The sequence below is a fragment of the Pristiophorus japonicus genome, chromosome 4 (assembly GCF_044704955.1).
Source record: "Pristiophorus japonicus isolate sPriJap1 chromosome 4, sPriJap1.hap1, whole genome shotgun sequence".
NCBI classification, from domain to species: domain Eukaryota; kingdom Metazoa; phylum Chordata; class Chondrichthyes; family Pristiophoridae; genus Pristiophorus; species Pristiophorus japonicus.
In genome coordinates, this window is record NC_091980.1 from 304705911 (window position 1) to 304729240 (window position 23330).

Below are 23330 nucleotides of genomic sequence, written 5' to 3' on the forward strand. Positions count from 1 at the left end.
TGGTGGTAAAAACAGAGAGACAGACTATTATCTGAATGGTGACAGATTAGGAAAAGGGAAGGTGCAACGAGACCTGGGTGTCATGGTACATCAGTCATTGAAGGTTGGCATGCAGGTGCAGCAGGCGGTTAAGAAAGCAAATGGCATGTTAGCCTTCATAGCGAGGGGATTTGAGTACAGGGGCAGGGAGGTGTTGCTACAGTTGTACAGGGCCTTGGTGAGGCCACACCTGGAGTATTGTGTACAGTTTTGGTCTCCTAACTTGAGGAAGGACATTCTTGCTATTGAGGGAGTGCAGCGAAGGTTCACCAGACTGATTCCCGGGATGGCGGGACTGACATATCAAGAAAGACTGGATCAACTGGGCTTGTATTCACTGGAGTTCAGAAGAGTGAGAGGGGACCTCATAGAAACGTTTAAAATTCTGACGGGTTTGGACAGGTTGGATGCAGGAAGAATGTTCCCAATGTTGGGGAAGTCCAGAACCAGGGGTCACAGTCTAAGGATAAGGGTTAAGCCATTTAGGACCGAGATAAGGAGAAACTTCTTCACCCAGAGAGTGGTGAACCTGTGGAATTCTCTACCACAGAAAGTAGTTGAGGCCAATTCACTAAATATATTCAAAAGGGAGTTAGATGAAGTCCTTACTACTCGGGGGATCAAGGGGTATGGCGTGAAAGCAGGAAGTGGGTACTGAAGTTTCATGTTCAGCCATGAACTCATTGAATGGCGGTGCAGGCTAGAAGGGCTGAATGGCCTGCTCCTGCACCTATTTTCTATGTTTCTATGTTTCTATCATCAAACAAAGTTTGGCACCGAGCCACCCAAGGAGCTATTCAGACAGGTGGCCAAATAGCTTGGTCAAAGAGGAGATAGAGGGTCAGAGAGGTTTGGGGTGGGAATTCCAGAGACTGTGGCCTCGGCAGCTGAAGGCACGGCCGCCCATTGAGGAGCGAGGGGAAGTGGGGGAATGCGCAAGAGGCCAGAGTTGGGTGATCTCCGAGTTATCCGAGGGTTGTAGGGCTGGAGGAGGTTACAGAGATGGGAAAAGGAGAGACCGTGGAGGGATTCGACCGTAAGGATGAGAACCCAGACACTGGTGGTCAAGCTGATTGACCGTAGTGAGCACTGTCGGTGAACACAGTCCTGTCCATACCTCGTGTCCATGCAGCGTGCGTTCCATTAGTCACTGGATGGACAAAATGAGGAAACCCTGGATGATTCTCCCCCTCCCCCACCCTAATCATAGGAACGTTAGCAACAAGACTCGGCCATTCAGCCCCCCCGGACTGCTCCATTTAATTAGGCTTGTATTCGCTTGGGTGTAGAAGATTAAGGGGCGATCTAATTGAGGTGTTTAAGACGATTAAAGGAGTTGAGAGGGTCGAGAGAGAGAAACGATTTCCTCTGATGTGGGGGGTGGGGGCCAGAACAAGGGGGCGTAACCTTAAAATTAGAGCTCGGCCGTTCAGGGGTGATGTCAGGAAACACTTTTTCACACAACGGGGTCGTGGAAATCTGTAACAATCTCTTCCCCCCCCCCCCCCCCCGCAAAAAAAAAAAGCTGTTGAGGCTCAGTGGGGAAGAGAGTCAACGGAAAATTTCAAAACTGAAATTATATATTTTTAATAAGGGATATGGAACCAAGTTGGGTGAATGGAGTTAGGATACAGATCAGCCACACTCTGTTTGAATGGCAGAACAGGCTCGAGGGGCTGAAAGACCTATTCCTGTTCCTAAATTTCTACATCATGGCTGATCGGTACCTCAACTCTGTCCCCTGCCCCACCCCCGCCCCCCCCCCCCCCCCCACCCGCTCCATCTTGATATCCATACCCAGCAAAAGTTAAGAGGCATTGAGCCCCTGTCGAAGTTCAGCCACCATCGCTGCTGTGAGACACCCACTCTGCACAGTCTGCGATCAAACCCGAGGCCTTCCTGGTGCGTATGATGCAGCTACTGACTGGCTAGCTCAGCTGTCGGAAGAACTCTGACTTTGTGCACCAGCTCAAGTTTGAAATTCTCACCCTTGTGTTCAGATCCCTCCAGGGCCTCGCACCCTCCCTATCTCTGTAACCTCCTCCAGCCCCACAACCTCTCCGAAATCTCTCTCCTCCAATTCTGGCCTCTTGCCCATCCCCAATTTCTTTTGCTCCATCATTGAGCATAGGACATAAGAAATAGGAGCAGGAGTAGGCCATTCGGCCCCTCGGGCCTGCTCCGCCACTCAATAAGATCATGGCTGATCTTCGACCTCAACTCCACTTTCCTGCCTGATCCCCATTGGTGGCCGTGCCTTCAGCTGCCTGGGCCCCAAGCTCTGGAACTCCCTCCCTAAACCTCTCCACCTCTCCATCTCTCTTTGCTCCTTTAAGTCGCTCCTTAAAACCTTTTTAAAAAATTCGTTCCAGGATGTGGGCATCGTCAGCAAGGCCGGCATTTATTGCCCATCCCTAATTGCCCTTGAGAAGGTGGTGGTGAGCCGCCTTCTTGAACCGTTGCAGTCCGTGTGGTGGAGGTACTCCCACAGTGCTGTTAGGGAGGGAGATTCCAGGATTTTGACCCATGAAGTAACGACGATATATTTCCAAGTCAGGATGGGGTGTGACTTGGAGGGGAACGTGCGCCTGCTACCCTTGTCCTTCTAGGTGGCGGAGCTTGTGAGTTTGGGAGATGCTGCTGAAGAAGCCTTGGCGAGTTGCTGCAGTGCATCTTGTAGATGGTACACACTGCAGCCACGGTGCGCCGGTGGTGGAGGGAGTGAATGTTGAAGGTGGTGGATGGGGAGCCGATCAAGTGGGCTGCTTTGTCCTGGATGGTGTCAAGCTTCTTGAGTGTTGTTGGAGCTGCACTCATCCAGGCAAGTGGAGAGTATTCCATCACACTCCTGATTTGTGTCTTGTGGATGGTGTCAGAGGTGAGACACTCACCGCAGAATACCCAGCCTCTGACCCGCTCTTGTAGCCACAGTATTTATGTGGCTGATCCAGTTAAGTTTCTGGTCAGTGGTGGCCCCCAGGATGTTGATGGTGGGGGATTCGGCGATGGTAATGCCGTTGAATGTTAAGGGGCGGTGGTTAGACATTTTGACCAAGCTTTTGGTCGCCTGCTCTAATATCGCCTTCTGTGGCGCGGTCTCAAATTCTGTTTGATAACGCTTCTGTGACGTGCCTTGGAACATAGAAACATAGAAAATAGGTGCAGGAGTAGGCCATTCGGCCCTTCGAGCCTGCACCACCATTCAATGAGTTCATGGCTGAACATGCAACTTCAGTACCCCATTCCTGCTTTCTCGCCATACCCCTTGATCCCCCTAGTAGTGTGAGATCCCCTCTCATTCTTCTGAACTCCAGTGAATACAAGCCCAGTTGATCCAGTCTTTCTTGATATGTCAGTCCCGCCATCCCGGGAATCAGTCTGGTGAACCTTCGCTGCACTCCCTCAATAGCAAGACTGTCCTTCCTCAAGTTAGGAGACCAAAACTGTACACAATACTCCAGGTGTGGCCTCACCAAGGCCCTGTACAACTGTAGTAACACCTCCCTGCCCCTGTACTCAAATCCCCTTGCTATGAAGGCCAACATGCCATTTGCTTTCTTAACCGCCTGCTGTACCTGCATGCCAACCTTCAATGACTGATGTACCATGACACCCAGGTCTCGTTGCACCTCCACTTTTCCTAATCTGTCACCATTCAGATAATAGTCTGTCTCTTTGTTTTTACCACCAAAGTGGATAACCTCACATTTATCCACATTATATTTCATCTGCCATGCATTTGCCCACTCACCTAACCTATCCAAGTCGCTCTGCAGCCTCATAGCATACTCCTCGCAGCTCAAACTGCCACCCAACTTAGTGTCATCTGCAAATTTGGAGACACTACATTTAATCCCCTCGTCTAAATCATTAATGTACAATGTAAACAGCTGGGGCCCCAGCACAGAACCTTGCGGTACCCCACTAGTCACTGCCTGCCATTCTGAAAAGTACCCATTTACTCCTACTCTTTGCTTCCTGTCTGACAACCAGTTCTCAATCCACGTCAGCACACTACCCCCAATCCCATGTGCTTTAACTCTGCACATTAATCTTTTGTGTGGAATCTTGTCGAAAGCCTTCTGAAAGTCCAAATACATCACATCAACTGGTTCTCCCTTGTCCACTCTACTGGAAACATCCTCAAAAAATTCCAGAAGATTTGTCAAGTATGATTTCCCTTTCACAAATCCATGCTGACTTGGACCTATCAAGTCACCTCTTTCCAAATGCGCTGCTATGATATCCTTAATAACTGATTCCATCATTTTACCCACTACCGATTTCAGGCTGACCGGTCTATAATTCCCTGTTTTCTCTCTCCCTCCTTTTTTAAAAAGTGGGGTTACATTGGCTACCCTCCACTCCATAGGAACTGATCCAGAGTCAATGGAATGTTGGAAAATGACTGTCAATGCATCCGCTATTTCCAAGGCCACCTCCTTAAGTACTCTGGGATGCAGACCATCAGGCTCTGGGGATTTATCGGCCTTCAATCTCATCAATTTCCCCAACACAATTCCCCGATTAATAAGGATTTCCCTCAGTTCCTCCTTCTTACTAGACCCTCTGACCCCTTTTATATCCGGACGGTTGTTTGTGTCCTCCTTAGTGAATACCGAACCAAAGTACTTGTTCAATTGGTCCGCCATTTCTTTGTTCCCATTATGACTTCCCCTGATTCTGACTGCAGGGGACCTACATTTGTCTTAGCTAACCTTTTTCTCTGTACATATCTATAGAAACTTTTGCAGTCCGTCTTAATGTTCCCTGCAAGCTTCCTCTCGTACTCTATTTTCCCTGCCCTCATCAAACCCTTTGTCCTCCTCTGCTGAGTTCTAAATTTCTCCCAGTCTCCAGGTTCGCTGCTATTTCTGGCCAATTTGTATGCCACTTCCTTGGCTTTAATACTATCCCTGATTTTCCTTGATAGCCACGGTTGAGCCACCTTCCCTTTTTTATTTTTACGCCAGACAGGAATGTACAATTGTTGTAATTCATCCATGCGGTCTCTAAATGTCTGCCATTGCCCATCCACAGTCAACCCCTTAAGTATCATTCGCCAATCTATCCTAGCCAATTCACGCCTCATACCTTCAAAGTTACCCTTCTTTAAGTTCTGGACCATGGTCTCTGAATTAACTGTTTCATTCTCCATCCTAATGTAGAATTCCACCATATTGCTACAACAACATTACCAACAACTTGTATTTATATAGCGCCTTCAATGTAGTGAAACGACCCGAGGCGCTTCACAGCAGTGTAATGAGACAAAAATTTGACACCGAGCCACAAAAGAAGAAATTAGAGCAGAAAGCTTGGTGAAAGAGGTAGGTTTTAAGGAATGTCTTGAAGGAGGAAAGAGAGGTAGAGAGAGGGGAGAGGTTTAGGCAGGGAGTTCCAGAGCTTGGGGCCCAGGCAACAGAAGGCACGGCCCACCGATGGTTGAGCGATTATAATCAGGGACGTTCAAGAGGGCAGAATTAGAGGAGTGCAGATATCTCGGGGGGGTTGTGGGGCAGGAGGAGATTGCAGAGATAGGGAGGGGCGAGGTCATGGAGGGATTTGAAAACAAGGATGAGAATTTTGAAATCGAGGCATTGCTTAACCGCAATCCAATGTCGGTCAGCGAACACAGGGGTGATGGGACTTGGTGCGAGTTAGGACACGGGCTGCCGAGTTTTGGATCACCTCTAGTTTAGGTAGGCTACGTTAAAGGCGCTAGATAAATACAAGTTGTTGTTTGTGAAGAAGCAAAATGACAGCAGACTCCAATTTATTGACGACTGCTGTAGGAAACAGAACTGGTCTCTGATTGTCTACTCTTGTGTAAGCTGCTTTGGGAAATGAATATAAGATATCGTGCTGATAGAATGCTGGAGAATCTGAATTCCAATCATAATTATGACTTTTATTTGAATTTGATTCCCACTACCCTTTATCTAAAAAAGTGCTTCCTGATTTAACTCCGAACTTTCACGGTATTTCCAACACCGAAACTGGCCATTCGGACCAATAGGAACGTGCCGGTGTTTCATGAGCCTCCTTCTACCCTACTAGTGCACACACATGCTCCTACTATCCATAGATCGTAGTGTGCAGCAGAGCTGGTCTCCAGTCGTCTTGGGTAACCCTCGCCACTGGACCAAGACCTAGCTCTGTCGAGCCCGTGTTGTGGCTGGTGTGCAACGGCCACCCCACGTTAAAAAAAGCCACACATAGGCATCTTCCACCCTTCAGGATGTAGTTCGAGACCTGGAATATTAGGTTCTTCATTGAAACACCTGTGAACGCGTCTCTTTATGGCATGGAAGCAAGTCATCGTAATACTATACTATCTACCCTTGGTCATCGAAAGTATTCCTTTCTCCCTCATGTGTTTATCCAGCTTCCCCTATTCGCCTCGACCCACTCTCTGGGTAAAGAAGCTTCCCCTGAACTCCTGGTTTAGGGAATGTGTAGGCTATACAGGCTGAATGGCCTCCTCGCTTTCCATGTTTTCCCAGAGGTTAGGGACCAGGGGTCCGTACGACATCCATGCCTTTCGGGTGAAAGGTTAAACCGAGGCCCCGTCTGCCCCCTCAGGCGGATGTAAAAGATCCCGCGGCACTATTTCGAAGAAGAGCAGGGGAGGTTCTCCCCAGTGCCAATATTTATCCCTGAACCGACATCACTGGAAAACAGATTATCTGGTCATTATTGCATTGCAGATTGTGGGAGCTTGCTGTTGCCAAATTGGCTGCCGTGTTTCTGACATCAGGACAGCGACTACACTTCAAAATGGACTTAATTGGCTGTGAAGCGCTTTTAGATATCTTGAGGTCGCTCTCTAAATGCAAGTTACGGGGAGAGACTGGAGAAGCTGGGATTGTTTTCCTCCGAGCAGAGAAGGTTAAGGGGAGATTTAATAGAGGTGTTCAAAATCCTGAAGGGTTTTAGTGGAGTAAATAAAGAAAAACTGTTTTCACTGGCAGGAAGGGTCAGTCGATGTTATATGTGCAAACACTACCAATGTGTCAGACTTGCCACCAGGGGGCGTACCTGTGGGAGACCCAAGGGTCACCTGCACACCCTGGGCAAGCAGGTATAAAAGGCAGTCTACCATCCTGCTTCCTCATTCTGGAGTTACATTAAAGAGACCAAGTGCACAACAGTTTGAGCTTACAGTATACAGTCTTGTGGAGTTATTCTGAACATAACAGTAACCAGAGGACACAGATTTAAGATAAAAGAGCCAGAGGGGAGAAGAGAGAATGATTTTACGCAGCGGGTTGTTGTGATCAGGAAGGGCGCTACCTGAAAGGGCGGTGAGAGCAGATTCAATATTGGCCCAGAAATTCCTGTTTCTTCTTCCCGCGGGCGTTCGACTAAAAGTAAGAGAAAAGATGCACACTTGCCTTTTGGTTGAACACCCGCCCGAGATCCCAGACTCGAGGCCTCCTCTTCTTGTGCAACGGAGCGCGTTCACGTTGGGGCGTCCGCAGGAGTCACGTGGGCCTGGACACCCAATCACGGGTAAGTATTTTCTCATTCATAATAACAGGAATTTCTGGGCCAATTAACTTCCCAAAGGGAATTGGACTACAGGTTGGACCTCTGTGGTCCGGCACCCTTGGGACCTGACCGGTGCCGGAACAGAGAATTCTCCGAACCACGGGAGGTCAGTGCTGGTGATCGGTGAGTGAGTGAGGGAGGAGAGGCGGGGAATGTTGGTGATTGGTCATTTCCCTGTCTGTCTCGGGTCTGACGCCCCTTCACTGCGCCATCAAGTCCCACAATTCCACAGTGAGGAAGCAGAGTGGGATGCGGGGCGTCGCGGGACCGCTCAACAGCGAGCTCCAAGCCCAGGCCCAGGAAAGCGGCAGTTCCACAAACTAATGCCGAACCACGGATGTTTCCGGACCAGAGAGGTTCAACCTGTATATACTTGAAAAGGATAAAATTGCAGGGCTATGGGGAAGGAGTCGAGAAGTGGGACTAATTGGATAGCTCTTTCACAGACACGGTGGGCTGAATGGCCTCCTTCTGTGCTGTAATATTCTATGATTCTTTTAATTATAAAACGCTCGAGCTTTGCGGTTCGTATTATTAAACTTCTGCGATAAGTCCGAGGCTCCGTCACTTGCTCACAAACGCCACTGATTCATGCGTTTCAGAAGGCAGAGATTGACCGTTCTTTATCGGCCCCTGTGTTTTCTCTTAGCAGGTGGTCGGCGGAGGTCACAGGTCGCAGCCGTGCCATGCCCCACATCAAGACGTACATGAGGGCTTCACCAGACTTTGCAGAGCTTGCGTGGTTTGTGGTCACAAGGTGAGAGGCGTTTCTGGTCCACGTCACCAGGGGATAGTGGAGCGTTATTACTCCTGCTCCCGTTAGCGATATTTCTGTCCGCCATGGCTCATTGCGAAGCAACCTTGCCTCTGAGTCAGAAGGTTATGGGATCCCTCCAGAGAGCTGAGCGCAAAAATTCAAGCTGGCACTCCAGTGCAGTGCTGAGGGAGCGCTGCACTGCCGGAGGTGCCATCTTTCGGACAAGACGTTAAACAAAAGGCATCAAGGGGTATGGGGAAAAAGTGGGAATATGGTGTTGAGATAGAGGATCAGCCACGATCATATTGAATGGCGGTGCAGGCTCGAAGGGCCGAATGGCCTACTACTGCTCCTATTTTCTAAACTGTGGCCCCGTCTGCGCTCTCAGTAAAAGATCCCATGGCGCTTATTTGAAGAAGAGCAGGAGAGTTATCCCCGGTGTCCTGACCAATATTTATCCCTCAATCAACATCACTTTAAAAAAAAAAAAACAGATTATCTGGTCATTATCACATTGCTGTTTGTGGGAGCTTGCTGTGTGCAAATTGGCTGCCGCGTTTCCCACATTACAACAGTGGCTACACTCCAACAGTACTTCATGGGCTGTAAGGCGCTTGGGACGTCCTGAGGTTCGTGAAAGGCGCTATATAAATGCAAGTCTTTCTTTATTTGCTTAAATCATCTCAAGGTGACGGTGGTTGCCTTGAGAAATTGCCCACCAGTTTTGAACCCTTTTCTCTTGCTGAGTTGTGCTGCAGTAAAGGTCTGTTGACGCCTCAATCTTCGCCCTAAACTCTATTGTGTCCTCCACTTAACCGCGCCCAAGTGCCCATTCTTTGTGCTTGAAGGTGAACAGTGAATGCTCGGAGGCTATTTGCCCGGGAGAGGGGAGAGAGCAAACCCAAGCTGGAATCTTTCCTCCCCCCAACATCCATCCACAGGCACTGAACAGCGGCCAGGAGCAGGAAGCCCTGGGGCCTCGGTGCGTCGCCTGAGAATCCGGACCAAGCTTGGCCGTGATGCCCACTGCAGTTGATAGCCGGCCGGGGTTTTGGCATCCTGCTTCGCATCGTTTCCCACATTACAACACCAGTGGCAGAAGGATCATAACTCCAACACCTTCAAAACAGGAGGAGCGAGAGAGAAAGAGTAAGGGAAGGATGGTGGGAGAAATCCTGGCCTTGTCACGTATGCTTCATGTGAAAGAAAGAAAGACTTGCATTTATATAGCGCCTTTCACGACCCCAGGACGTCCCAAAGCGCTTTACAGCCAATGAAGTACTTTTGAAGTGTAGTCACTGTTGTAATGTGGGAAACACGGCAGTCAATTTGCACACAGCAAGCTCCCACAAACAGCAATGAGATAATGACCAGATCATCTGTATTTTTGTTATGTTGATTGAGAGATAAATATTGGCCCCAGGCACTGAAGGGAATGCCTCTGGTCTTCTGCGCAATAGTGGCCATGGGATCTTTTACATCCACACTGAGAGAGCAGACGCTGCCTCGGTTTAACGTCTCTTCCAAAAAACGGCACCTCCGACAGTGCAGCACTCCCTCAGCACTGCACTGGGAGTGTCAGCCTAGGTTGGTGTGCTGAAATCTCTGGAGTGGGACTTGAACCTCCTGACTCGGAGGTGAGGGTGCTGCCCACTGAGCCACGGCTGACACTAATGTGAAATGCTCAATGCCGATTGCATGATTCAGTTGGTGAGAAAATACTTCTGCATTTGCCTGCCTCTGAGTTCCAGTACGGTGTGATTGCTTCTTCTCTCCTCATCTCATTGGAAACGAGGGCTGATTATCTGAGATGCTGTGTTTGTGTCATTGAATTCAATTATCATGGTGTGACCTGTGCCTTCTGGATTGCGACAATATTCGAACCAGTTGCATTCTGTTTGAAGTTTGTGCGGAAACTCTTTTCTTGCAGCTATGTGTTTATAAATATAACTGGCATATCTGTCGGGAGAGGCTGAACAGGCCGGGAGCTCTTTCCTCTGGAAAAGAGAAGGCTGAGGGGTGCTGGCTGTGTTCATACTCTGTTTGTTACAGCTCACAGGGCAGGCGTTAGGACCCTGCGGGAGCTATTCACAGTTGCTGTATTCATTCTGGCTCATGCTGGTGTGGGGACACCATTTTGGGTTGTATAAAAGCACACGGTTTAAGTTACTTTTCTCCTGGCTCAGTTTGTCAGTTATTTACGCGAACGCAACAGTGCCCCAATAGAGACCTTTTAAGATGATGAAAGGGTTTGATAGGGTGGACGCAGATCTTTGCACTTGTGGGGGAGACCAAAACTAGAAGCCATGAATGTAAGATAATCATCAATTAATACAATTCTGGAGAAACTTCTTTACCCACAGAGAGTGGTGAGAATGTGGAACTCGCTACCACAGGGAGTGGTTGAGGCAAATAGTATTGGTGCATTTAAGGGGAGGCTAGATAAGCATATGAGGGAGAAGGGAATAGAGGGTTATGTTGATGGAGTGAGATGAAGAGGGTTGGGAGGAGCCTTGTGTGGAGCATAAACACCGACATGGACCAATTGGGCGGAATGGCCTGTTTCTGTGCTGTAAATTCTATGTCGTTCCATGTAACTGGTTCAGTCAACGCTCCATGCCTGTTGGCATGTGATCTTATCGAAACTTATAAGATAATGAGGGGACTCGACAAGGTGGATGCAGAGAGGATATTTCCATTCATAGGTGAAACTAAAACTAGGAGACATAGTCTCAGAATAAGGGGCCGCCCATTTAAGACTGAGATGAGGAGAAATTTCTTCTCTGAGGGTTGTAAATCTGTGGAATTCTCTGCCCCAGAGAGCTGTGGAGGCTGGCTCATTGAATACGTTTAAGGCGGAGATAGACAGATTTTTCAGCGATAAGGGAATCGAGGGTTATGGAGAGCGGGCAGGGAAGTGGAGCTGAGTCCATGATCAGATCAGCCATGATCTTATTGAATGGTGGAGCAGGCTCGAGGGGCCGAATGGCCTACTCCTGCTCCTATTTCTTATGTTCTTATGTGGCCTACATGTGAGTCACATTCACACTAAAGGGTTAAATTATCGATAGACTTGAATTCATTTGAGTATAGAAGATTTTCGGGTAATCTAAAATAGGTGTGTAAGACGATTGGAAGGATTAGAACATTGTAGAGAGAAGCTATTTTCTCTGGTGGGGGAGTCCGGAATAAGGGGGCCTAACCATTAACATCTGATCTGTGCTGTTCAAGGGTGATGGCAGGAAGCACTTCTTCACACAACGGAGCCGTGGAAATCTGGGAACCCCCCCCCCCCCAAAAAAAAAGTGCTGTTCAGGGAGTCAATTGAACATTTCAAAACGGAGATTGTTTTTTGTTAGGCAAGGGTATTCAGGGTTACAGAACCAAGGCGGGTAGATGGAGCTTTTTAAAAATTCCTTCCCGGGATGTGTGCATCGCTGGCAAGGCCAACATTTATTGCCTTTCCCTGATTGCCTTTGAGAAGGTGGTGGTGAGCCGCCGCCTTGAACCGTTGCAGTCCGTGTGATGAAGTTAAGCTGCACACCAGTCACCACACGGGCTTGACAGAGCTAGGTCTTGGTCCAGTGGCAAGGATTACCCAAGATGACTGGAGACCAGCTCTGTTGCACTGACCTAGTGTGCACACATATCACAGTGTGGGCTGGGCCCGTGCTGCCCCTGGGCCCTCACCTCTTCTGGGCCCAGAACTCTCGCCTCTCCTGGACCCCGGTCACTTCCCTCTATGAACTCTTGCCGCACCTTCACCCCGTTCCTGCTGTACCTGCCCGCACTGCAATCAGCCGTCGCCCTCCTGCAGCAGCACGCGTTACTCCCTCTAATGGCCCCGGCCTGCTGATGGTCTTACAGGCCGGGATCTCACCGATTTCCGGGCCGGGCCACCACACACTGCTCCCTCTAATGGCCCCGGCCTGCTGATGGTCTTACAGGCTAGGACCACTCTAATTGATCGGCAGAGCAGGCTCGAGGGGCCTGAATGGCTGTGGCAGATTCACAATGCCCTCTGAGGCAGCCCAGCAAGCCAAGCTGTTGCACAAATAATCAGCACCAGGCAGCAAGGTTCCTGAGAAGGTTGCGAGAGTGGGTGAGTGAGCGTGTGTGATGGCTGAGAGGGGGAGGGGATGGGACGATTCTGTTGTTCCGAAATCTCCAAGTGTTGATTAGGTCTTGAGCACTTGGTTTTTGTTCCTGCTTCTCTCTCCCTATCTCTCTCTCTCTGCACTGATGACATGTTGAAGAAAATGACACATTTCTCGGAATGGAGGAGACAGGCTCTGTAAACAGCGTTCGCTTCTGATTGCCTGGCGATGAGGCTGATTTCATTCGGTGCGTGGAAGAACAGCGGGTTGAGAGAGAATTATAATTCGGTGCTCGAAAACTGGTCAACGCCTCCTACGCGCTCTCACTTATCCAAACGGAAAGCAATGTTATTGCTAAGCCTTAGTTACACAGAGGGCACACAAAAGCCTGCGGACAGCGCACCATGTAAAGACCTTTGCGGCAATGTTCCCTCGGATTTTGTTTGACCCCACGCGGCCCCATTAAGGGGATGTGTGGGCCATTCAGAATACCACGCGGGCAGTTATTGTATTGAGAAACTGGCTGCGTGTGTTCCTTGGAGCGACGTGCAACCACTCAGCTGACGGGGAACATTGCATTACAGTTGTAGTTATTTCGTGAAAAGGATCGTGATTTCTGTTTGGGACAGTCGGTGAACTTTAATTGCGGTGATTTCGATTCAGACAGACCATTGAACAGAGAATTGGCGTTTTTTCCTTCACCGGATCAACAGACTTGAGGACAGCCATTTGTCCAGCCTAGCCCCATCGATCCAGAAAGACCTCGCTGTACCCTAGCTGCCCCCGCGCCCATCCACGGCACCCCACTGTGCCTTGAGCTTCTTCAGTACTCCCAACTCGCGCCAAGTCCCCTTCACACATCGCCCCCTGTGCTCGCTGATCTCCGCTGCCTCCCGGACCGGCAACGCCTCGGTTTTAATATTCTCATCCTTGCTTTCAAATCCCTCCACGGCCTCGCCCTCCTCCCTCTCTCCGTAACCTCCTTCAGACCCACAACAAACACCCCCCCCCCCCCCGAACCTCCAACTCTGGCCTGTTGCTAACCTGCGATTCCTTTGACCCACCATTGGTGGCCGTGCCTTCTGTTTCCTAAGCCCGAAGCCCTGGAATTTCCTCCTTTAACCTCTCCACCTCTCTCTCCTTGAAGACGCTCCTTAAAAGTTTATGACCAAGCTTTTGGTCACCAGACTGGTTCCTGGGATGGGGGGGGGGGGGGATTGTCCTATGAGGAAATATTGAGTAGACTAGGCCTATATTCTCCAGGATTTAGTAGAATGAGGTGTGATCTCATTGAAACATACAAAATTCTCACAGGGCTCGACAGGGTAGATGCAGGGAGGATGTTTCCCCCGGGCTGGGGGAGTCTAGAACCAGGGGTCACAGTCTCAGAATAAGGGGTCAGCCATTTAGGACTGAGATGAGGAGAAATTTCTTCACTCAGAGGGTGGTGAATCTGTGTAATTCTCTGCCTCAGAGGACTGTGGAGGCTCAGTCGTTGAGTATATTCAAGGCTGAGATTGACAGATTTTTGGTTATTAAGGGATATGGGGACAGTGCAGGAAAGTGGAGTTGAGGTAGAAGATCAGCCATGATCTTATTGAATGGTGGAGCAGGCTCGAGGGGCCGAATGGCCTACTCCTGCTCCTATTTCGAAAGTTCTATTATCTCCATATGTGTCTCGGTGTCAAATTTTGTTTGATAGCTCTCTTGTGAAGCGCCTTGGGGCACTTTGCTATCTTAAAGGCGCTACATAAATGTAAGTTGTTGCTGTCCTGAAGTGTTTGCCTAACTACTCTATCTGGAAGCCCATTCCATGAGGTGTCGCTCTGTTCCTGTCTAAATTTTTGTCTTTCACTCATTTGAATTTGTGGCCCCTTGTCCTACTGTCACTGATGAATATGAAGTAATGTTCGAGATTTACCTTTTCCATGTCATTTATTAACATACACACCTCTCCGAGAGACCCTTTGTTGCCTCCTTTCAAGACTGAAAAGTTCATGTATCTCTGTCCTTTTATCACTCATTCTTCTGAAGCTAAAAAGAAAGACTTACATTTCTATAGCGCCTTCCACAAACTCAGGATGTCCCAAAGTGCTTCACAGCCAATGAAGTACTTCTTGAAGTGTAGTCACTGTTGTAATGTAGGGAATCGCGGCAGCCAATTTGCGCACAGCAAACTCCCACAAACAGCAATGTGATAATGACCGGATAATTTGTTTTAGTGATGTTGGTTGAGGGATAAATATTGGCCCCAATACACCAGGGAGAACACCCCTGCTGTTCTTCGAATTAGTGCCGTGGGATCTTTTATGTCCACCTGAGAGTGCAGACGGGGCCCCAGTTATCTTATCTGGCTCCATAACCGGTCGATAGAGTGGATAGGAAGGCAATTCAGAGAAGGTTCACTAGGTTGATTCTGGGGATGAGAGGGTTGACTTATGAGGAAAGGTTGAGTAGGTTGGGCCTCTACTCATTGGAATTCAGACGAATGAGAGGTGATCTTATAGAAACGTATAAGATTATGAGGGGGCTTGACAAGGTGGATGCAGAGAGGATGTTTCCGGGGGAGACCAGAACTAGAGGGCATGATCTTAGAATAAGGGGCCGCCCATTTAAAAACTGAGATGAGGAGGAATTTCTTCTCTCAGAGGGTTGTAAATCTGTGGAATTCGCTGCCTCAGAGAGCTGTGGAAGCTGGGTCATTGAATAAATTTAAGACAGAAATAGACAGTTTCTTAACCGATAAGGGAATAAGGGGTTATGGAGAACGGGCGGGGAAGTGGAGCTGAGTCCGTGATCAGATCAGCCATGATCGTATTAAATGGCGGAGCAGGCTCGAGGAGCCGTATAGCCTACTCCTGCTCCTATTTCTTATGTTCTTATGACCTATTTCCCTTAGCAGAGCCGTCAATAACCGGGAGGCATGGATTTAAAGTAATTGGTAGGAGGTTTTGAGGGGAAATGTTTTCACCCAGAGGGTGGTGGGGGTCTGGAACTCACTGCCTGAAAGGGTGGTAGAGGCAAAAACCCTCACCACATTTAAAAAGTACCTGGATGTGCACTTAAAGAGCCGTAACCTACAGGGCTACGGACCAAGAGCTGGAAAGTGGGATTAGGCTGGATAGCTCTTTGTCGGTCGGCGCGGACACGATGGGCCGAAATGGCCTCCTTCCGTGCTGTAAATTTCTATGATCCTGTGGTTGTATGTGCCCCGTGTTTACTGCTGAACTCTTCCTACAATTGCTGCGGCAGAGATTATTTGAATGATGGGATCTTACTTAAAGTAAAAACCTGCCCCTGTCAGAAACTCGCGGGACCAGCGACGTACAGAATCAGGACTGTCGGTGCACGAGGCTTAGTTTTTGTACCCAGCTGATGGGAATGGAAAGCCAGCACTTATATTCCCCAGACTCCCCAGTACTCCTTTATATTGCTTCCACCTTTTAGGCCGCACGCTGTAATTTGAGCGCAGCCTGCCATCGAGAATCTGACTCTCCGCCCGGTGCGGGGTGGGGGGGGTGGATGTTCATTTGCTGGGTCCCAATGCAAATCCAATCAAAAGTACCACACTCGCCATTCCAGCAGATGCTTGAAGCAGCAGGAAGCGAAATGAGGCTGCTGAGAAGGACAGCTGGACAAGAAGCTCAATATCCTTCCTCTCTGACTCACTCATTTACTGCTCGTTGAGACGGAATTTCAATCGCAAGCATCAGTGTGCGAGCGTGTGTGTGTCTGCACCGTTTATCTGACAGCCCGATCTGGGGAAATATAACGAATTTCATAGCACTGAATGCTATAAAGGTTTACTTTAGTATGAAATCAAAGGTAATTTGAACCCGCATTGAAAAATAGCTGCTTTTATTTAACTGCATTGCAAGAAATATTCCGCTCTTCTCTATTTGCCACCACTGCAGATTTTTCCGCGAATCCATTCCCTTTGTGCGGAATTTCTCCTGTTCCGATGCAGCCATTTCGATCCCAACATTGGCGTGCTGTCCGAATCGGATAAGCTTGGTCAAAGAGATAGGTTTTAAGGAGCGTCTTGAAGGAGGAAAGAGAGGTAGAGAGGCGGAGAGGTTTAGGCAGGGAGTTCCAGAGCTTGGGTCCAGGTAACTGAAGGCACGCTCACCGATGATGCCGTGATTATAATCAGGGATGCTCAGGAGGGCAGAATTCGAGGAGCGCAGACATCTCGGTGGGGGTGGGGGGGTGGGGGTGGGTTGTGGGGCTGGAGGAGATTACGGGAGATAGGGAGGGGTGAGGCCATGGAGGGATTTAAAAATAAGGATGAGAATTTTGAAATTGATGTGTTGCTTAACCGGAAGCCAATGAGGGTCAGCGAGCACAGGGGTGATGGGTGAACATTTTGTGGCGGAGGAGCGGCGAGAGACCATGGCGGAGGTGCGGCAAATGGGGGTTCGGGGCCCAGAAGAGCCGAGGGCCCAGGGGCAGCACGGGCCAGCCCACACTGCGATATGTGTGCGCACCAAGTCTGCACAGCAGAGCAGGTCTCCAGTCGTCTTGGTTAATCCTTGCCACTGGACCAAGACCTAGCTCTGTCAAGCCCGTGTGGTGGCTGGTGTGCAACGGCCACCCCACGTTAAAACAATCCACGCACAGGCATCTTCCACCCCTGGAGTTCAGGACTGGAATATCGCGTCCTCCATTGAAACATCTGTGAACTCATCCCTTTTGGTGAGGCACGTCATCCTCGTTCGAGGGACTGACCGCCTATGATGAGGATGATAAGGAGTCCCACTCCGGGAGATGTATTCCCTAACGGTGCCAGGAGTGATTGTGCAAATGTCAGTTTTCCTACATTTGGAAAGGGACGTCGGTAGCATTGGAAATACTTAGCAGAGGTTCAGCAAGGTCAGTTCCAATCAAACAGAAGAGTTTTCTTACGAAGGGAATGGAGAGACAAAAAGAAAGAATTGCATTTCTATAGCGCCTTTCAGGATTTCAGGACATCCCAAAGCACTTTACAGCCAATGAAGAACTTTTGGAAGTGCAGTCACTGTTGTAATGTAGAGAAAGTAGCAGCCAATTTACGCACAGCAAGCTCCCACAAACAGCAGTGAGATAATGACCAGATAATGTTTTTAGTAGTGTTGATTGAGGGATCAATATTGGCCAGAACACCGGGGAGAGCTTCCCTGCTGTTATTCAAAATAGTGGCCATGGGATCTTTTACGTCCAGCTGAGAGAGCAGACGGGGCCTCGGTTTAACGTCTCATCCGAAAGACGGCACCTCAGCACTGCACTGGGAGTGTGGGCCTGAATTATGTGCTCAAGTCTCTGGAGTGGGAGTTGAACCCACGACCTTCTGGCTCAAAGGCGAGAGTGCTGCCCACTGAGCCACGGCTGATGCCTTTCGTTATTTTCATTTAAAATCTAGCACGACGAGGGTTCAACGACTTTCCCAGTGAAAGCCTTGTTTCGAATTCTCTCTTGTTTTTGCAGCTTTACATTCTGTGATCAAAGCAAAGGTATGACTATGTCTGGAGGCATTGCGTATGTATGGCACATTTATACTGGGCTCTGCCAGCAACACTCTAAAAATAATCTTGACTCCCAATTGCCTACACTGTGAGGCGTTTGAATGCCAGATAAAGGCATGCTTACGGTCTTGCATCAGCAAGTTTGTTGAGGGAGGATCCTTGACTTATAGAAACATAGAAAATAGGAGCAGTAGTAGGCCATTCGGCTCTTGGAGCCTGCACCGCCATTCAATATGATCATGGCTGATCCTCCATCTCAACACCATATTCCCGCTTTTTCTCCATACCCCTTGATGTCTTTTGTGTCTAGAAATCTATCTATCTCCCTCTTAAATATATTCAGTGACTTGGCCTCCACAGCCTTCTGTGGTAGAGAATTCCACAGGTTCACCACCCTCTGAGTGAAAACATTTCTCCTCATCTCGGTCCTACATTTTCTACCACATATCCTGAGACTGTGACCCCTTGTTCTCGACTTCCCAGCACCGGGGAAACATCCTCCCCGCATCCAGTCTGTCCAACCCAGTCCGAATTGTTATGTTCAGAATAACTCCACAAGACTGTATACTGTAAGCTCAAACTGTTGTGCACTTGGTCTCTTTAATGTAACTCCAGAATGAGGAAGCAGCATGGTAGACTGCCTTTTATACCTGCTTGCCCAGGGTGTGCAGGTGACCCTTGGGTCTCCCACAGGTGCGCCCCCTGGTGGCAAGTCTTACACACTGGTAAAGTTTACATACATAACAGGAATTTTCGACGTATCAATGCGAACCCCTCTCATTCTTCTAAACTCTAGAAGCAAAGGGCCCGAGTTTTGAGCCGCGCATAGAACGGCGCAGTCCCGACCTGGACGCCCGTTTTTCGCGCCACAAAGTACGCCTAAAAAAAACTTCCAGATTCTCCGGCTCCCTGCAGGTCGTTTGCAGCTCGGCGCAACGCAGCCTCACTGGGGCTGCGTGAATAAGGCTCCTCCCACGGCCAGCTCCTGCTTCCTCCCGACCCGACTCGACTCCCGCTCCCCCCCCCCACCGCCTCCGGACCGGACCTGACTCCCGCTCCCCCGCCCGGACCCGACCCCAACCCGACTCCCGCTTCACCCCCCCCCCCCCGCCCCCGGACTGGACCCGACCCGACTCCTTCTCCCCCCCCCCCTCTCCTCCCCGCACCCCCCCCCCCCCCCCCTGCCCCTGACTCATTTTGTGAGTCAGGCACTTTGGGCCAAAATAAAGCAGAAGCAAGGTTGTACCTTGCTTAGTTAAACAGTACTCAGTTTGAACCTTTATTGCATACATAACAGCGGAGCAGGCTCGAGGGGTTGTATGGCCTACTGCTGCTCCTATTTCTTATGTTCTTTTGTTCTTGTGGGCCAATAAGCCTACCTCGTCCATGTTGTGAAGCGTGTGGCTGTCAAAGCACGAATGAGAAAGAGCCAGGCTTATTGTGGCATAGCTGTGAGGGTGATCATTGGAATCGCTAGACCAAAAAAGGGGCACGGTCCATCTAGTTCGCCTTCTGCCATCCTCCGAGTCCCATGATACAACGGTAATAGAGTTGTTGACTAATCACAGCCATCAACCTCTTATCGATAGGTGTACAACAGACCCAGACATGAGGCAAGGAATATCGTCCGTTGTGAAGAGCTTTGGGAACCATAACTCCAAAGTCGGCTGTTCCTCCCAAACATGCTACATTCACCACACATCGTGTCTCAACTTACCCGGATTTCTTGTACATCATCATCATCATCATCATCATCATCATAGGCAGTCCCTCGGAATCGAGGAAGACTTGCTTCCACTCTTAGAATGAGTCCTTAGGTGGCTGTACAGTCCAATACGAGAGCCACAGGTGGAACAGACAGTTGTTGAGGGTAAGGGAGAGTGGGACAGGTTTGCCGCACGCTCCTTCCGCTGCCTGCGCTTGTTTTCTTGATGCACTCGGCGATGAGACTCGAGGCGCTCAGCGCCCTCCCGGATGCACTTCCTCCACTCAGGGCGGTCTTTGGCCAGGGACTCCCAGGTGTCAGTGGGGATGTTGCACTTTATCAGGGAAGCTTTGGGGGTGCCCTTGTAGCGTTTCCTCTGTCCACCCTTGGCTCGTTTGCCATGAAGGAGTTCCGAGTAGAGCGCTTGCTTTGGGAGTCTCGTGTCTGGTATGCGGACACTGTGGCCTGCCCAGCAGAGCTGATCAAGTGTGGTCAGTGCTTCAATGCTGGGGATATTGGACTGGTCGAAGACGCTAACGTTGGTGCGTCTGTCCTCCCAGGGGATTTGTAGGATCTTGTGCCAGTGCGCCAGCACAGCCTTCAGCCACCTGAGGAAAAGAGTGTTCGAAGACCAGGCCCTCAAATCTACTACCATGGTCTACAGGGCTGTAGTAATACCTGCCCTCCTGTATGGCTCAGAGGCATGGACCATATACAGTAGACACCTCAAGCCGCTGGAGAAATACCATCAACGATGTCTCCGCAAGATCTCGTAAAGGGCCTATAGTGAATCCTGTCATATTGACTCTAGGCTTCAGATCAGTATAGAGTTAGTCCCATTTTTTTGGTAGACATTGCAACTGAAGAGTTAATATAGACATCATCTCTAGAAAATTGCTCCCTTAGTCCTGAGATCGTATTGCTCTATACAGCCCAGCTCACAATATACTTATGGAGGTGGAAGGCCATTTGGCCAGTCTTGAGTCATCCAGCCCAAAAGACCCTACAGTGGCCCATTGCAACATCTAGTTGTTTCTTGTTGGTAACCAGTGGACACAGATTCAATAGTAACTTTCCAAAGGGAATTGGATATATACAGGAAAAGGAAAGATTTGCAGGGTTACGGGGAAAGAACGCGGGAGTGGGATCAATTGGACGGCTGCTTTAAAGAGCCGGAATGGGCACCTTGGGCCGAATGGCGGCCTCCTGTGCTGTAAGGTTCTATGATTTGGTTGGTAGGCAATGTGTCTAATTGTAAGTACTCTGTGATTTATACTTGAAAAATCAATGAAAACCAAATCACATACAATAAATGCGTCAATTCTGTTGAGCTGTGAAAATGAGGTTCAGAATCTGTGATTTTATTTTATTCGTTCCTGGGATGTGGGCATCGCAGGCAAAGCCAGCATTTATTGCCCTAATTGTCCCTTGAGAAGGTGGTGGTGAGCCGTCGCCTTGAACCGCTGCAGTCTGTGTGGTGAAGGTACTCCCATAGTGCTGTTAGGGAGGGAGTTCCAGGACTTTGACCCAACGACAATGAAGGAACGGCGATATATTTCCAAGTCAGGATGGTGTGTGACTTGGAGGAGAACTTGGAGGTGGTGGTGTTCCCATGTGCCTGCTCCCCTAGTCCTTCTAGGTGGTAGAGGTCGGGGGTTTGGGAGATGCCGCTGAAGAAGCCTTGGCGAGTTGCTGCAGTGCATCTTGCAGATGGTACACACTGTAGCCACGGTGCGCCGGTGGTGGAGGGAGTGAATGTTTAAGGTGGTGGATGGGGTGCCGATCAAGAGGGTTCCTTTGTCCTGGATGGTGCCGGGCTCATGGTCTACAGGGCTGTAGTAATACCCACCCTCCTGTATGGCTCAGAGACATGGACCATGTACAGCAGACACCTCAAGTCACTGGAGAAATATCACCAATGATGTCTCCGCAAGATCCTGCAAATCCCCTGGGAGGACAGGCGCACCAACATCAGCGTCCTCATTCAGGCGATCATCCTCAGCATTGAAGCACTGCAGGCCACATAGTTCGCAAGCCAAACACGAGACTCCCAAAGCAAGTGCTCTACTCAGAGCTCCTTCATGGCAAACGAGCCAAAGGTGGGCAACGGAAACGCTACAAGGACACCCTCAAAGCCTCCCTGATAAAGTGCGACATCCCCACCGACACCTGGGAGTCCCTGGCCCAAGACCGTCCTAAGTGGAGGAAGTGCATCCGGGAGGGCGCTGAGCCCCTCGAGTCTCATCGCCGAGAGCATGCAGAAATCAAGCGCAGGCAGCGGAAGGAGCGTGCGGCAAACCAGTCCCACCCACCCTTTCCCTCAACGACTATGTGTCCCACTTGTGACAGAGTCTGTGGTTCTCGTATTGGACTGTTGGAGCCACCAAATAACTCACTTCAGGAGTGGAAGTCTTCTTCGATTCCGAGGGACTGCCTATGATGATGAGTCCTGTGTTGCGGCTTCCCCAGGCTGGCATCTTATTTTTAGGTATGCCTGGTGCTGCTCCTGGCATGCTCACTTGCACGCCTCATTGAACCAGGGTTGGCCCCCCTGGCTTGATGGTAATGGTAGAGTGAGGGATATGCCGGGCCATGAGGTTACAGATTGTGGTGGAATACGATTCTGCTACTGTTGATGGCCCACAGCGCCTCATGGATGCCCAGTTTTGAGCTGTTGGGTCTGTTCTAAATTTATTCCATTTAGGACGGCGGTAGTGCCACACAACATGATGGATGATGTCCTCAGTGTGAAGACGGAACTTCATCTCCACAATGACTGTGCGGTGGTCACTGCTACCAGTGCTGTCATGGACAGGTGCATCTGCGACAGGTAGATTGGTGTGAACGAGGTCAAGTAGGTTTTTCCCTCATGTTGGTTCTCTCACCAGCTGCCGCAGGCCCAGTCTGGCAGCTGTGTCCTTCAGCACCCGGCCAGCTCGGTCGGTGATGGACATCGAAGTCCCCCACCCTGAGTATATTCTGCTACCCTCAGTGCTTTTTCCAAGTGGTGTTCAACATGGAGGATTCAGCAGCTGAGGGAGGGCGGTAGGTGGTTATCAGCAGGAGGTATCCTTGCCCATGCTTGACCTGAAGCCATGAGACTTCATGGGTCTGATATCAATGTTGAGGCCTTCCGACAGTATACCACTGTGCTGCCACCCCAGGTGGGTCTGACCTGCTGGTGGGACAGGACATACCCAGGGATGGTGATGGAGGAGTCGAGGACATTGGCTGAAAGGTATGATTCTGTGAGTACGACTATGTCAGGCTGTTACTTGATTAGTCTGTGGGACAGCTCTCCCAACTTTGGCACAAGTCCCCAGATGTTAGAGAGGAGGACTTTGCAGGGTCGACCGGGCTGGTGACGATTCCTGAGCTTCGGTACATGTTGTAACATCCGGGTCTTCGGTGTCCGCTGTGGCTCAGTGAGTCTGAGTCAGAAGGTTGTGGGTTCAAGTCCCAGTCTAGGGATTTGATAAATCCAGGCTGATGCTCCAGTGCAGTGCTGAGGGAGTGCTGCACTGTCGGAGGTGCCGTCTTTCAGATGAGACATTAAACCGGGTCTGCTCTCTCAGGTGGACGTAAAAGATCCCACGGCACTATTTCGAAGAGCAGGGGAAGTTATACCTGGCAACCTGGCCAATATTTATCCCTCAATCAACATCATTAAAAACAGA

The 23330-nt window shown here is 49.7% G+C and overlaps 1 protein-coding gene across 6 annotated transcripts in view; it reads left to right on the forward strand.

Annotated features, from left to right (window-relative positions):
* tdp1 (tyrosyl-DNA phosphodiesterase 1) overlaps window positions 1–23330 on the forward strand; it is a 186743-nt gene that overhangs the window by 90884 nt on the left and 72529 nt on the right. For 5 of the 6 annotated variants that reach the window (XM_070877588.1, XM_070877592.1, XM_070877590.1 and 2 more), the window contains one exon: window positions 8243–8350. In XM_070877588.1, the coding sequence (XP_070733689.1) occupies window positions 8243–8350 (108 nt within the window). The remainder of the gene's footprint in view (window positions 1–8242; window positions 8351–23330) is intronic. The other variant, XM_070877589.1, reaches the window with a different exon arrangement.